We start from the raw sequence: 16363 nt of genomic DNA, 5'->3' as shown, positions 1-16363 counted from the left end.
TATAAAAAATCAAATATTATAAATAATAATTAGAGATGAGCGAACCGGGACAACCGAACCCGGTTTCGGTCCGAACTTCCGGTAAAGTTCGGTTCGCAGCGAATCCGAACTTCACCGGGTTCGGCCGAACCCGTTTTGACCGAACCCGGTCAAAAACATTATACAAATCGGGAGCCACTTATCTCTATCAATCACTGATAGAGAAAAGAGGCTGCTGATTAAAAATAAAATAAAAAGCATTTCATACGTACCCGGTCGTTGTCTTGTTGACGAGTCCCTCTTCTTCCTCCAGTCCGACCTTTTCTGACGCGGCAGCCTGTGATTGGCTGCAGAGGCCTCTGCAGCCTGTGATTGGCTGCAGAGGCCGCGGCAGCCTGTGATTGGCTGCAGCGCTCACAAGGCTGCATCGTCATCAAGGAATGTCGGGCCGGATGTCGAGAGGGACGCGTCACCAAGGCAACGGCCAGGAGACCGGACTGGAGGAAGCAGAAAGTTCTCGGTAAGTATGAACGTCTTTTTTTTTACAGGTACTGTGATCGGTAGTCACTGTCCAGGGTACTGAAACAGTTACTGCCGATCAGTTAACTCTTTCAGCACCCTGAACAGTGACTATTTAGTGTATGTGCACACACACTAATTACGTCCGTAAATGACGGACGTATTTCGGCCGCAAGTACCGGACCGAACACAGTGCAGGGAGCCGGGCTCCTAGCATCATACTTATGTACGATGCTAGGAGTCCCTGCCTCTCTGCAGGACAACTGTCCCGTACTGTAATCATGTTTTCAGTACGGGACAGTAGTTCCACGGAGAGGCAGGGACTCCTAGCATCGTACATAAATATGATGCTAGGAGCCCGGCTCCCTGCAGGGTGTTCGGTCCGGTACTTGCGGCCGAAATACGTCCGTCAATTACGGACGTAATTAGTGTGTGTGCACATACCCTTACTGACGTCGCCTAGCAACGCTGCCGTAATGACGGGTGCACACCTGTAGCCACCCATCATTACGGGGCCTCATGCACACGACCATAAAAACACCCGTTATCACGGGTCGTAATTACGACCCGAAATAGCGGGCCCATAGACTTCTGTTAGCCACGGGTACCTTCCCGTTTTCTCACGGGAAGGTGCCCGTGCCGTTAAAAAGATAGAACATGTTCTATTTTTTTATTTTACGGGCCGTGCTCGTAATTACGACTCGTAAGTACGAGCACGGCCGGCCGGCCACGGGCAGCTGGCCGCTTTTGCGAACCGTGCTGTCATTATAATTATAGCAGCACGGCCCGTAAAATAGAACATGTTCTATTTTTTTAACGGCACGGGCACCTTCCCGTGAGAATACGGAAAGGTACCCGTGGGTAACAGAAGTCTATGAGCCCGTTATTGCGGGTCGTAATTACGACCCGCAATAACGGGTGTTTTTACGGTCGTGTGCATGATGGGAGCACGGCTCGGAAAAACGAACGGCTGCCCGTGCTCATCTCCTGAAATAATCTGTGCTGCCTTAAACTCTGTGGACAGGTCAGGATCCTGTTTCTTTTAAATGCTGCTAGGGAACCCGCTCGATCCACTATATAAGGCTACGCTACAGTGCAGCATTTAAAAGAAACAGGATCCTGACCTGTCCACAGAGTTTAAGGCAGCACAGAGTATTTCAGGAGATGAGCGTGCAGATTCAGTGCTGTTGTGAACTCTGCTCTTACCATTACGTAGCTCTCAGTCTGTTATCTCTCCTCCACTCCTGTCCTCAAGAACACCTTCACATGATTGGCAAGTCACCACGTAATGGTAAGAGCAGAGTTCACAGCAGCACAGAGTATTTCAGGAGATGAGCGTGCGGATCTTGTGCGTGGTGGTGACTTGCCAATCATGTGAACGTGTTATAGAGGACAGGAGTGGAGGAGATGTAACAGACTGAGCTACGTAATGGTAAGAACAGAGTTCACAGCAGCACAGAGTATTTCAGGAGAGGAGCGTGCAGATTCAGTGCTGCTGTGAACTCTGCTCTTACCATTACGTAGCTCAGTCTGTTACCTCTCCTCCACTCCTGTCCTCAATAACACCTTCACGTGATTGGCAAGTCACCACCCCGCACAAGATCCGCACGCTCATCTCCTGAAATACTCTGTGCTGCTGTGAACTCTGCTCTTACCATTACGTGGTGACTTGCCAATCATGTGAAGGTGTTCTGGAGGACAGGAGTGGAGGAGAGGTAACAGACTGAGAGCTACGTAATGGTAAGAGCAGAGTTCGCAGCAGCACTGAATCTGCACGCTCATCTCCTGAAATACTCTGTGCTGCCTTAAACTCTATGGACAGGTCAGGATCCTGTTTCTTTTAAATGCTGCACTGTAGCGCAGCCGTATATAGTGGATCGAGCGGGTTCCCCAGCAGCATTTAAAAGAAACCGTGTTTGTGTATGTGTGTGTTTGTGTATATATGTGTGTTTGGGTATGTGACTTTGTCTGTTTTTGTTTTTATATGTGTGTGTGTATATATGGGTGTGTTTGTGTATATGTGTTTTGTGTATATGTTTGTGTATATATGGGTGTATTTGTGTATATGTTTGTGTGTAGATGTTTGTGTGTGTTTTTGTATATGTGTATATGTGTGTATATGGGTGTGTGTTTGTGTGTATATATGGGTGTGTTTGTGTATATGTGTTTGTGTATATGGGTGTGTGTTTGTGTGTATATATGGGTGTGTTTGTGTATATGTGTTTGTGTATATGTGTGTTTGGGTATGTGTGTTTTTGTTTGTATATGTGTTCGTGTATGTGTGTATAACTGTGTGTGTGTGTGTTTGGATATGTGTGTTTTTGTTTGTATATGTGTGAGTTCGTGTATATGTGTGTGTTTGTCTGTTTATGTGTGTGTGTATATCTTGTTGTGTTTGTGTATATATGTGTGTGTCTGTGTATGGTTGTTTGTTTGTGTGTGCGTGTATATATGTGTGTAGGTGAGTAGAAGTATTGGTATTGTTCACATTGATAACTGTTTTTTTATGTTGTTGCAGATTTTGATGTACCGATTGGACTACATCTACGATTCGTTGGACTACTGCGTAGATCTGCGTTTTTTCAAATTTTAATAAAATGGTTAACGAGGGTTTTGTTGGGGATTTCTTATTTCAATAAAAAAGAATTGTCTTTGTGTTTTTTTTTTCAAACTTTATTAGTGCCTAGATAATGGCAGTTGGCTGATTGACAGCGTCCATTATTAAGGCGGTACTTAGTGTTAGCCGGTGCAGAGGCTAGCACTAACCACCCATTATTACCCCGGTACCCACCACCACCAGGGGTGCCGGGAAGAGCTTGGTACGATCCAGTACCCAACCATCTGTTGTGATGGTCGGGTACTGGGGCGGCCGTAGGCTGGTATTATGAGGCTGGGAAGGGCCAAAATCAGTGGACCTTCCCACCCTTGTAATGCTAGGCTGCTGCTGCTGTGTTGTATCGGGCTGGTTATAAAAATGGGGGGGACCCCCACGTCGTTTTTTTTTGGAATTTAACAAATTTAGCAATAGACGGGTCCCCCACATTTTTAATAACCAGCCATATACAAGGCCGCAGCAGTCTGGCATTACATGGGTGGGAAGGGCCACTGGTTTTGTCCATTCCCAGGCTAATAACACTGTGTTGTATGTGGCTGGTTATGATAAATTGGGTGGAACCCCATGTCTTTTTTAAAAAAAAAATGTAAATAAATAAATAATTTAAAAAAATGACGTGGGGTCCCCCCCCACTTTTATAACCAGCCAGATACAACACAGCAGCAGCAGCCTAGCATTACAAGGGTGGGAAGGTCCACTGTTTTTGGCCCTTCCCAGCCTCATAATACCAGCCTGCGGCCGCCCCAGGGCCCGACCATCACAACAGATGGTCGGGTACTGGATGGTACCTGGCTCTTCCCGGCACCCCTGGTGGTTTTGGGTACCGGGGTAATAATGGTGGTTAGTGTTAGCCTCTGCACCGGCTAACACTAAGCCTCGCATTAGTAATGGATGTTGTCACTCAGACAGCGGCCATTACTAAAGTGGTAATAATAAAATTTGAAAAGAAAAAGACAAAGATATAGATAAAATATTTTATTGAAATAAAGCACCCCCAACACAACCCTCATTAACCATTTTATTGTAGAAAAAAAACCGTCATCGAAGTAGTCCTCGAAACCGACGTAGTCCAAACACCAAACCTGTAAAAAAATAAAATAATGAAATAAAACATGTTGTAGGCTTAGATTCAGTTTAATGTGTGATACTGACTGTTATACCATGTATAGAAGCCTGCCGCGAAGTTGACTTAGATACAGGGCGCCAGCAGACAGTATCATACATGGCCATACAGACATATATACATGCAAACTATCATACATACATGCATACACACACACACATGAAAACATACATACATACAAACAAACATGCAAAGATACATACATACATATATACAAGCATGCACAAATATACATGCAAACATAAATACATGCAAACATAATTACATACATGCACATATATAAACATACATGCAAACATACATGCAAAAATAAAAACATGCAAACATACATACATGCACATATATACATACATACATGACAACATACATACAAACATACATGACAACATACATACATGCAAACATACATACATGCAAACATACATACACACATGCAAACATATATACATGCAAATATACATACAAACATGCACATGTATACATACATGCCAACATACATGCAAACATACATGCACATATATACATACATACATGACAACATACATACATGCAAATATACATACATACACACATGCACATATATACATACCAACATACATGCACATATATACATACATGACAACATACATACATACATGACAACATACATACATATATATATATATATATACACACATGCAAATATACATACATTCATGCAAACATACATGCAAACATACATACAAATATACATACACACATGCACATATATACATACATGACTACATACATACATACATACATGACAACATACATGCAAAAATACATACATGCAAATATATACATGCAAATATACATACAAACATGCACATATATACATACATGCCAACATACATGCAAACATACATGCACAGATATACATACATACATACATGCCAACATACATACATGCCAAAAAATAATAATAATACGTTCATACTTACTTTCCTCCTGTCCGGCCTCCAGCGATGACGTTTCATTCATGTCGCCGCTGCAGCCTGTGATTGGCTGCAGAGGCGGTCACGTGGGATGAAGCGTCATCCTGACGTGCGTGACCGCCACTACAGCCTGTGATTGGCTGCAGCGGCGAAAGGGATGAAACGTCATCGCTGGAGGCCGGACAGGAGGAAAGTAAGTACGAACGTATAATTTTTATTTTTTTATTACATTTAAATGGTATTTTCCGCGCGCCGAGCATGTACTGTGAAGGTTGCTGAAAGAGTTAGTGCAGCCCATTAACTCTATCAGCACCCTGGACAGTAGCATGCTCGGCGCACGTAAGTGACAGGTTCGGTCAGAACTAGTTCGGTCCGAACCGAACTTTTTTGTGAAATTCGGCGAACTAGCCGAACCGAACTTTTGATAAGTTCGCTCATCTCTAATAATAATGTTACATAATAATTAAAAAAAACACCAAAACAAAACAGAGGAGACCGGGAGAAGGATGTAAGAGATGCTACTTACACAGTGACAGACATGATGAGATGCTGCTGTTGGTAGAAATACTTTATAGCTTCTGCTCCTCAATCTTCTATTCACCGGTTATATACCTGGACAGTGAATGCCAGTGGTCACATGACTGGCACCATCTTTGGTCCATTCAATAGTTCTATGGATGTTTTTTTTTTTTTTTTTACACCGGTGTAAGAAAGGTATGTCAGCAGAATTTTAACCCCTTAGTGACTAAGCCTGTTTTGGCCTTCAGGACCAGGCCAAATTTTTCAAATCGGACATGTGTCACTTTAAGTGTCAATAACTTTGGAATGCTTTTATTTTTTTCAAGCGATTCGGAGATTGTTTTCTTGTGACATGTTGTACAGTACTTTGAAAGAATCGACCACATTTTACCACTAGCTTAGTGTTTATTTGTGAAAATTTAGCATTTTTATAAATTTAAATCTATCTGCTTGTAAGACAGATCTTAATACCACACAAAATAGTTACTAGTTTACATTTCACATATGTCTACTTTATGTTGGCATCGTTTTTTGAACGTCCTCTTATTTTTTTCAGGACATTACACGGCTTAGAACTTTAGCAGCAATTTCTTACATTTTCAAGAAAATTTCAAAAGCCTTTTTTTATTAGGGACCAGTTCAGTTCTGATGTGGTTTTAGAAACCCCAATAATACAGCCCATTTTAAAAACTGAACCCCTCAAAGTTGTCACAACAGTATTTAGAAAGTTTCTTAACCCTTTAGGCGTTTCACAGGTATTAAAGAAATGTGGAGGTAAAATTTACAAATATTTTTTGCATAAAATTAGTTTTGAACCATTTCTTTCTGTAACACAGAAGGTTTTACCAGAGAAACGCAACTCAATATTTAATGCCCAGATTCAGCAGTTTTTACAAATATCCCAAATGTGGCCCTAGTTTGGTAATGGACTGAAGCACGGGATACAGAAGCAAAGAAGCCCCTAGTGGATTTTGGGGCCTCCTTTTTATTTTAAGCACCATCTCTAGTTTGAAGAGGTCTTGTGTTGCCAAAAAAAGTAGCAACACCCAAAAAAGACACCATTTGGCCAACTACACCCCTCAAGGAATTTATCAAGGGGTATAGTGAGCATTTTGACCCCACAAGTTTTTTGCTGAATTTAATGGAAATGAAAATCTAATTTTTTTTCAAATAAAACAGACCTTTCCGATTTTTACTAGGCATAAAGGAGAAAAAGCACCCAAACACTTGAAAAGCAATTGCTCCTGATTACGGCAATACCCCATATGTGGTAATAAACTGCTGTTTGGACACACAGCAGGGCTCAGAAGAGAAGGTTCAAATTTAGTTGGAATGGTTTTCGGGTGCCACGTCAAATTTACAAAGCCCCCTGAGGGACCAAAACAGTGGAATCCCCCCAAAAGTGACACCATTTGGGAAACTATACTCCTCAAAGAATCTATCTAGGGGTATTGTAAGCATTTTGACCATGCAGTTTCTTGCTGAATCTTGTGGAATTAGGCCAGGAAAATGAAAATAGACAATAAATTGTAGAATTTTTTCATTTTCACTTGGGATAAAGGAGAAAAAGCACCCCAAAATTTTAAAAGCTATTTCTCCCGAGTTCAGCAATTCCTTTACATGTGGTCATAAACTACTATTTAGACACACGGCAGGGCTCAGAAAGGCAGGAGCGCTATTTGGCATGCAGATTTTGCTGGATTGGCTTTTGGACGCCATGCCACATTTGCAAAATCCCTGAGGTAACAGAGTACAGTGGAAATCCCCAAGAAGTGACCCCATTTTGGAAACAAAACCTCTCAAGGTATTTATCATTTGCCAAGACATATGGCAGGGCTCAGAAGTGAAGAGCAACATGCGCATTTGAGGCTTAGTTTGGTGATATTCGCAGCATTGGCCCACAATTGCAGGGCTCTGAGGTCAAACAGTAAAACAAATCCCCAAGTAGTGACCCTTATTTTGGAAACTTAGGGCATTTTAAGGGGTGTAGTGAGCATTTTGACCCCACAGGTGTTTTTTCATTCGAATTTAATGCGGATGGTGCAAAGTGAAAATTGCAATTTTCCACTGATATGCCATTTTGGTGCACAATATGTACTACCCAGTTTGTGCCACTGAAGATAAATACCACATAAATTGTTAAGCGGGTTCTCACGGGTATGGTGATGCCATATACGTGGATGTAAACTGCTGTTTGGGCACACTGTAGGGCTCAGAGGGGAGGGAGGGCCATTTGGCTTTTGGAGCGCAGATTTTGCTTGATAGAAGTTTTGCTTGGGGTATTGCTGGTATTTCAATTTATATTGCGGGAGCATATGTAATCTGTGCAGAGTACATCAGGGCATATGTAAACTGGGCAGTGTACATCAGGGCATAAGACAGTATAATAATGTGTGGCCAGCGTCGCACTGATAAATGGTGCATGATCTTATCTGCATTTGGACACTGCACATTTTGCATCCCATATTCTGAGAGCCAGAACTTTTTTTTTATATTTTCTTCACCAAAGCGGTATGAGGGCTTATTTGTTGCTGCACAATCTGTAGTTCTCATTGGTACCATTTTGGGGTACATGCAATTTTTTTGGCCAAAAGCCAGCAATTCTGACAATGTTTATTCTTTTTTTTTTTTGTGTTTATTGTGTGCTATAAATGACCTTTTTACTTTATTCTGCGGGTCGATGCCATTATGGCGATACCATATGTATATAGTTTTTTTTGTTTTGCAGCGTTTGCACAAGAAAATCACTTTTTTTTATTTTTTTATTATACATTTTTTGTATCACCATATTCGGAGATCCATAACTTTTATTTTTTGCGTCGACAAGGCTGTGTAAGAGCTTGTTTTTTGCGGGACGGGTTGTAGATTTTATTGGTACTATTTTGTGGTACATTCGACTTTTTGATCACTTTTTATTCTATGTTTTTTGTTCTTATTTTTTGCGGTTTTCACCGTGCGAGAAAAATAACATTAAAGTTTTTATTGTTTGGATAGTTATGGACACGGGGTTTCCAAATGTGTACTTATTTTTTATAATTTTAATTTTTTTCCCTATAATAAAAGACTTACAGGGGAAAAAAAAGCAGTTGTTTTTTTTTAACCTATAACTCTTATTTATACACTTTTAAACAACATTTTTAGAACTTTTTTTTTCATGTCCCACTAGGGGATTTGAGGACCTGCACCTCTGATCTTTATTCTAATACAGTTCACTACCAACATAGTGCAATTTATTAGAGCTGTCAGTTATTCATTGACCACAAGCCTATTAGGCTCCGCCTCCGGAGTGTCAGGAGGCCACTGTTGGCCTCTGGTTGCCATAGCAATGATCGGCACTCCCGAGATCACATCGCACGAAGCCGGTCGGCTAGAAACCACTAAGATGCCGCAATAGCTTTTGATTGCGGCATCTAAGGGGTTAATGGCAGGGTTCGGAGCTACAGCCGCAATCCCACTGCAATGGCGGCTATCACAGTTATCTCCGATCACCGCCGTTTAACCCCTTAAATGCTGCTGTCAATAGCGACAGCAGCATTTAAGTGATTGACACAGAGGGAGGGGGCTCCCTCTGTACCTCGTTGGACGCCCGCGAAAAATCACGTGGTGCAGATGGTTGCTATGCAACCAGGAAGCCTAGCAACGGCTTCCTGGTTGCCAGGTACGAAAGCCTATTAGGTCCTGCCCAATACTATTGCACATAATAGGCTTAACTGTCAGTTGTAAAATGACAGTTACAATACACTGCGCTACATAAGTAGTACAGCATATTGTACCAGGGATCAGATCTTCAAGTCCCCAGGTAAGTATCGAAAACATTTTTCTACTTTTTATGTAATAAAAACAATAATAGCCCTGATCAAGTTATTTAGAATTACAAAAAAAGTGGAAAACAAAAAAACCGATACAATATAGGTATCGCTACGTTCGTATCAGCCTGACCTATAAAAATATCATATTATTTATCCCGCACAGTGAACGCCGTAAAAAACATAAAATGAAAAACAATGGCAAAACTTCTTTTTGGTTACGTTGTTTTCACAAAAATGGAATAAACAGTGATCAAAAAGTCGCAAGTACCTCAAAATGGTACCAATAAAAACTACAGTTTGTCACGCAAAAAACAAGCCCACACGCAGCTCCGTCAAAAAAAAAAAAGTTATGGCTCTCAGGATATGGTGACACAAACATTATTTTATTTAGAAAAAAGTGTTTTTATTGTGTAAAGGTAGTAAGACATAAAAACAATATAAATTTGGTATTGCCATAATCTAATCAAACCGCAGAATAAAGAAAACATGTTGTTTATACTGCACAGAGAACGGCGTTAAAAATGTATAAAAAAAGTTAGAGAATTTCTGTTTTTTGGTCTCCTCACCTCCCAAAAACTTGAATAAAAACTGATAAAAAAAAATAAATAAATCGCATGTACCCCAAAATGATACTAATAAAAACTACAGTTCGTCCCATGAAAATCAAGCACTCACACAGCTCGTCAACGGAAAGATAAAAAAAAGTTATGACTCTCTGAACGCAATAATTCAAAACGCCGGCCCAGACTAATTTATATGTGCAGCAGTTCTTCACCTAAAACCCCACGTGATTATTTGCAGCCCCCACTGGTAGACCCTGTAAATACAGCAGAAACGATAACATTTTAGGGTCTGTGCTACATATGGGGCTAGTGAAGAAGTCAAAGATTAGGAAATGCTGGAGTGCAGATATTTGGTACAATACCACGGACACCCTTTAAAAGTGCGACTCCTGCACCCGTAAATCTGGCCTGTGCATAAAGGATTGGTTCAAAGCATACGTCACTATGCATGGATAATTAATTTTATTATTCATTTACCCCATTATTACATGATCCTATTATGACCTGATGCACTCCGCCCAGCTTACATATACCCTGATGTACTCCGCCCAGCTTACATATACCCTGATGTACTCCGCCCAGCTTACATATACCCCGATGTACTCCGCACAGGATACACATACCCCGATGTACTCCGCACAGCCTACACATACCCCGATGTACTCCGCCCAGCTAACATATACCCCGATCTACTCCGCAGTTTACATATACCCCGATGCACTCCGCCCAGATTACACATAGCCTGATGTACTCCGCCCAGCTTACATATACCCTGATGTACTCCGCCCAGCTTACATATACCCTGATGTACTCCGCCCAGCTTACATATACCCTGATGTACTCCGCCCAGCTTACATATACCCTGATGTACTCCGCCCAGCTTACATATACCCCGATGTACTCCGCACAGCCTACACATACCCCGATGTACTCCGCACAGCCTACACATACCCCGATGTACTCCGCCCAGCTAACATATACCCCGATCTACTCCGCAGTTTACATATACCCCGATGCACTCCGCCCAGATTACACATACCCTGATGTACTCCGCCCAGCTTACATATACCCTGATGTACTCCGCCCAGCTTACATATACCCTGATTTACTCCGCCCAGCTTACATATACCCTGATGTACTCCGCCCAGCTTACATATACCCTGATGTACTCCGCCCAGCTTACATATACCCTGATGTACTCCGCCCAGCTTACATATACCCTGATGTACTCCGCCCAGCTTACATATACCCTGATGTACTCCGCCCAGCTTACATATACCCCGATGTACTCCGCACAGCCTACACATACCCCGATGTACTCCGCACAGCCTACACATACCCCGATGTACTCCGCCCAGCTAACATATACCCCGATCTACTCCGCAGTTTACATATACCCCGATGCACTCCGCCCAGATTACACATACCCTGATGTACTCCGCCCAGCTTACATATACCCTGATGTACTCCGCCCAGCTTACATATACCCTGATTTACTCCGCCCAGCTTACATATACCCTGATTTACTCCGCCCAGCTTACATATACCCTGATGTACTCCGCCCAGCTTACATATACCCTGATGTGCTCCGCCCAGCTTACATATACCCTGATGTGCTCCGCCCAGCTTACATATACCCTGATGTGCTCCGCCCAGCTTGCATATACCCCGATGTACTCTGCCCAGCTTGCATATACCCCGATGTACTCCGCCCAGCTTACATATACCTTGATGCACTCCACCCAGCTTACATCAACCCTGATATACTCCTCACACTTTACATATACCCTGATGTACTCTGCCCAGTTTACATATACCCTGATGTACTCCGCCCAGCTTGCATATACCCTGATGTACTCCGCCCAGCTCGCATATGCCCTGATGTACTCCGCCCAGCTCGCATATGCCCTGATGTACTCTGCCCAGCTTGCATATACCCTGATTTACTCCGCCCAGCTTGCATATACCCTGATGCACTCCGCCCAGCTTACATATACCTTGATGCACTCCACCCAGCTTACATCAACCCTGATATACTCCTCACACTTTACATATACCCTGATGTTCTCCAAACACATACATGTGCCCCCACATTATAAACTGAAATACCAGTAAAACACTAAACAAAACTACTACCAAGCAAAATCTGCACTCCAAAACCCAAATGGCGCTCCTTTTGGGCCTGGCAGTGTGCCCAAACAGCAGTTTATGACCACACATGGGGTATTACTGTACTCTGGAGAGCCTGCTTAACAATTTACAGGGGGGGGGGGTGTCTAAAGTGGCACAATCTGAGCACAACACATTGGGCACTGAAATAGCATATTAGTGGAAAATGGCAATTTTCAATCTGCAACATCTACTGTATCTAATTTCTGCAAAACCTTTGGGGTCAAAATGCTCACTACACTTCTAGATGAATTCCTGGAGGGGTGTAGTTTCCTAAATAGGGTCACTTCTCTGTACTGGTACCTCAGCGCAATGCAACATGGCGCCAAAAAACTATTTTGTAAAATCTCCACTCCAAAAACTCCACTCCCTTGCCGTGTGTCCAAATAGGGAAATACCCCATATCTGGTTGTAAACTGCTACTTAGGAGAAATTGAGTAAGAAATTTTGGGGTATCTTTTCTCCTGTATTCCTTGTGGAAATAAAAAATGATGAGCTAAATCTACACGTTATTGGAAAAACAATATATTTCATTTTCACGGCCCAATTCTAATACAATCTATAAAAAGCCTGAGGGATCAAAATGCTCGCTTACACCTCTAATTTTATTCTTTGAGGGGTGTAGTCCCAAAAATGGCACTCCTTCCCTTCAGGTCCTGCCGTGGGACCAAACAGCAGTTTATTACCACATATGGGGTATTGCCGTAATCAGGAGAAATGGCTTTACAAATGTGGAGGTGCTTTTTCTCCTTTATTCCTTATAAAAATTTAGAAAATGTTATGTTTTTTCATCCTCACAGACTAATTCCAATAAATTCAGCAAAAAACAACATGTGGGGTCAAAATGCTAACTATACCAGTAGAAAAATTCCTCGAGGGGTGTAGTTTCCAAAATTGGAAATGCACCCTCCCTGCATGTAGAGGGCGCCACTGTTTAATGATCGCTCTATCTTCTGGTCCTGGTTACATATGGAGGAGACAGGAGCAGAAGAAGCAAGATGGAAGCTCCGCCCACAGCCCACCCCTGCAATAAATCTATGAGCCGGTCAGCAAGGGAGGAGGTAAGTGCCTAAAGAAAAACATTTCTGCCGTTTTTGCCTGTACATGTGCCTGTGTGTGTGTGTGTGTGTGTGTCTCTGTTTCTATAGATGTGTCTGTGCATATATATGTCTGTTTTTTTGTGTGTATACTTTCCAATATGTACGTATATATGTGTGCCTGTGTGTCTATATATGTGTTTGCACGGGTGTTGCTAGGGTCTTAAAAGATGAGGGACACAAGCCCAAAGACATATTTAATGGCCTTCCTGAGCGCAGCAGGAGTCACGACGTGTGTGTGTGTGTGTGTGTGTGTGTGCGTACGGTTCAAAACAGATAGCGAAAACACAGCACACAAGTTCACGTTACCAGTGAAAGGACGAATCAACTCCTTGGAATGGAATAAACAGAAGGGACAGAAGACAAGTAACAGCATATATATATATATATATATATATATATATATATATATATATATATATATATACACATACACACACACGCACACATACGCACACACAGATTTTCCTGCAACCTTAATACGTGTTATACTATTTTGAATATCTATCGATACACCTATTTTTTACGCTTAAGATAGGTTCAGTTTAAACACTCTATGTCGATTTAGATAACAGGCTTGATTTTACGGAGCCTCTCTCTGTTTACCACTGTGTTCACTCCTCACTGCCTGTTATTAGACACATTGTTTTTGGTGATATGTAGCAATACTGTGCATGTTTGCAGCCAATCTTCGCTTTTTTTGTATCTATTATACTGCAACTGCTCAGAATTACTGATAGAAGTTGCTGTTTGCATTGTTATTTGTCTTACTACTGTGATCCGAGTTCCCCTCCTATACTATTGGAAATATACAGTTTATTCTGATTTGTAGTCTAATTTTAATCATGTTATCTGTACTGTCCAATAAAATTTGTATTTTTTCTATGCCATTGGCAATTTATATTATTTAATAGTTTCTGACTCCTTTTTCTCTTGTGTTCTATCTAATATTGATTGGAGTTTCTATTGTTACTGGGGAGTTGAATAATAAAAACGGCACCTGCTGGTGACTTAGCCCATATACTCTATAGTCCCATGAGACATATGTTGATAATATTTGCCTGTATGTCTAAATATGTCTTTATGTATGTACAGTATATATGTTCCAGTATGTTCGCGTCTATATATGTGGTTAATTTTTTGGTTTGTAGAGGTCAGCAATAGAGTCCCGCACAGGGCGCCATCTAACTTAAGGCCAGCCCTGATTGTGTCTAACTGTAAGACAGCTGGATGCAGCAAGAGCCTCCCCTCCTGTCCTGTCTACATTAGAACAAAAATATATTTTACACACACAAACTTTTGCTAAGCCACAAACAACTACCTCCGTCATTTCTTAGCCAGAAACAGAAGAGATCAACAGGAAATTAACCCCTTTGTTCTATGCAGTTTCTAAAATACTTTTTGTTTCAGGAACAAGCAGAACAGAGTAGAACAATAAAATAAGCACAAAATGAGTCAGTTATGTTGGTGCAACCATAGAAAGAAGAGAACTGTTCAGCTTATGATCGCGTCTGCTCCTCACCAACGACTGGGGGGGCGCCTGACAAGTGCGGCCTGCCTCACAGTTTGGGAAGCACTGCTATAGATGAGGAGACTATATCAGCTGTTCGCTTGAATAGAAGTCAATATATTCATTTTCTTGCTTTCTCCCATCACAAAACTTTCACTAGCAGTCCATATGTTTATTTTTCAAAGGATACGTATGCCATTCATTCCAGAAATCTTGAAGTCATCAATTAACTGCACCACCATGTCTTTATTTGGATCTCCAGGGTCACTTTCACGCACCTGCAATAAAAAATATACTTTTAAACTCTAGCTCTAGTCTGAAAGACTGCTGGCATTAGTGCATTAGAACATAGTTCATAAATTCTATAGGTGTTTTGTAATGCTCCCTTGTCCCTACAATGTTGCTCCTGAAAATACGGCTCCAATACGTCGGCAAACATCTGCTCATTGCTTGCAATGGGTCTTACAATGTTCTGTGCAGACAAGCTGTCATTATACGCGTCGCTGTCAAAATACGGCGCGTAAAATGACGGCTCGTCAAAAAAAGTGCAGGACACTTCTTGGGACGTTTTTGGAGTAGTTTTCTCATAGACTATTGAGAACAGCTCCAAAAACGGCCGTAAAAAACGCTGCAAAAAACGCGAGTTGCTCAAAAAACGTCTGAAAATCAGGAGCTGTTTCCCTTGAAAACAGCTCCGTATTTTCAGACGTTTTTTGTTAAGCGTGTGAACATACCCTTAGCGTCTGATTCTGAAGCAATAATAGCCGATTGTGGAATAATGGGAACCACCACAATCAGCATTTTGCGGAGGGACCCAGAAAAAGACCAAAGGGGTACAAAGACTACTGTTCTCTCATTATACCGGGGTGACAACTTAATGATACTTTCCAGTAGTAACATATTGCATGTCTAATTTGAAGTGTAATAGGCTATGGACACCTTTGACATGGGGAAAAATTATTTTTACATATGTTAGTGGTTACGTGGATTCTAACTGTTTTAGGCTGCAAACCTTGTTACTTAATTTGTTTTCAGACCCCGATATGCAGCTTGAAACTAGCATATGGTTGTGTCCCTCCCAGCAATACATCCTGGATGTGAATTCTGTGAACGCAGAACGCTGCTACCTTCACTATCTGTCATGAACCAGCACAGTTTCATTCCTGTACTGCTTTCTCTTTCTGTCCCTGTATAATTCTCTATCCACTGTTCATACACGAATACTGAGTGTGCGTGCCCGTGTGTGCGTGTTATGAGCGGGTTCTCTCCTCTCTCTACTGATGCGGCCTGTGTGATCTCTCCTCCCCTGCAGACTCTAGGTGCTCTCCTCCCTCTCGAATATAGTTTACTCTGTTGTGTACCACAGCCTCCCTCTCCCTGCTGGTATCTCTAAAGGCTAATATAAACGGGCAGCTATGTGCCCATTACGAGCGACGGTCGCTGATAATTACAGGTTGATGGACGCTCGTTTAAAAGCCCCTTTATACAGGCCAATGTACACTGTA

The 16363-nt window shown here is 41.9% G+C and overlaps 1 protein-coding gene across 5 annotated transcripts in view; it reads right to left on the bottom strand.

Annotated features, from left to right (window-relative positions):
• The window catches only part of SRPK2 (SRSF protein kinase 2), a 159138-nt gene that overhangs the window by 29218 nt on the left and 113557 nt on the right, over nt 1–16363 (bottom strand). For all 5 annotated transcript variants that reach the window (XM_075857294.1, XM_075857291.1, XM_075857290.1 and 2 more), the window contains one exon: nt 15049–15136. In XM_075857294.1, the coding sequence (XP_075713409.1) occupies nt 15049–15136 (88 nt within the window). The remainder of the gene's footprint in view (nt 1–15048; nt 15137–16363) is intronic.

The sequence above is a fragment of the Rhinoderma darwinii genome, chromosome 3, assembly GCF_050947455.1.
Source record: "Rhinoderma darwinii isolate aRhiDar2 chromosome 3, aRhiDar2.hap1, whole genome shotgun sequence".
NCBI classification, from domain to species: domain Eukaryota; kingdom Metazoa; phylum Chordata; class Amphibia; order Anura; family Rhinodermatidae; genus Rhinoderma; species Rhinoderma darwinii.
Note: the sequence above shows the minus strand (reverse complement) of the source record. Positions and strands in the feature narration are given on the sequence as shown.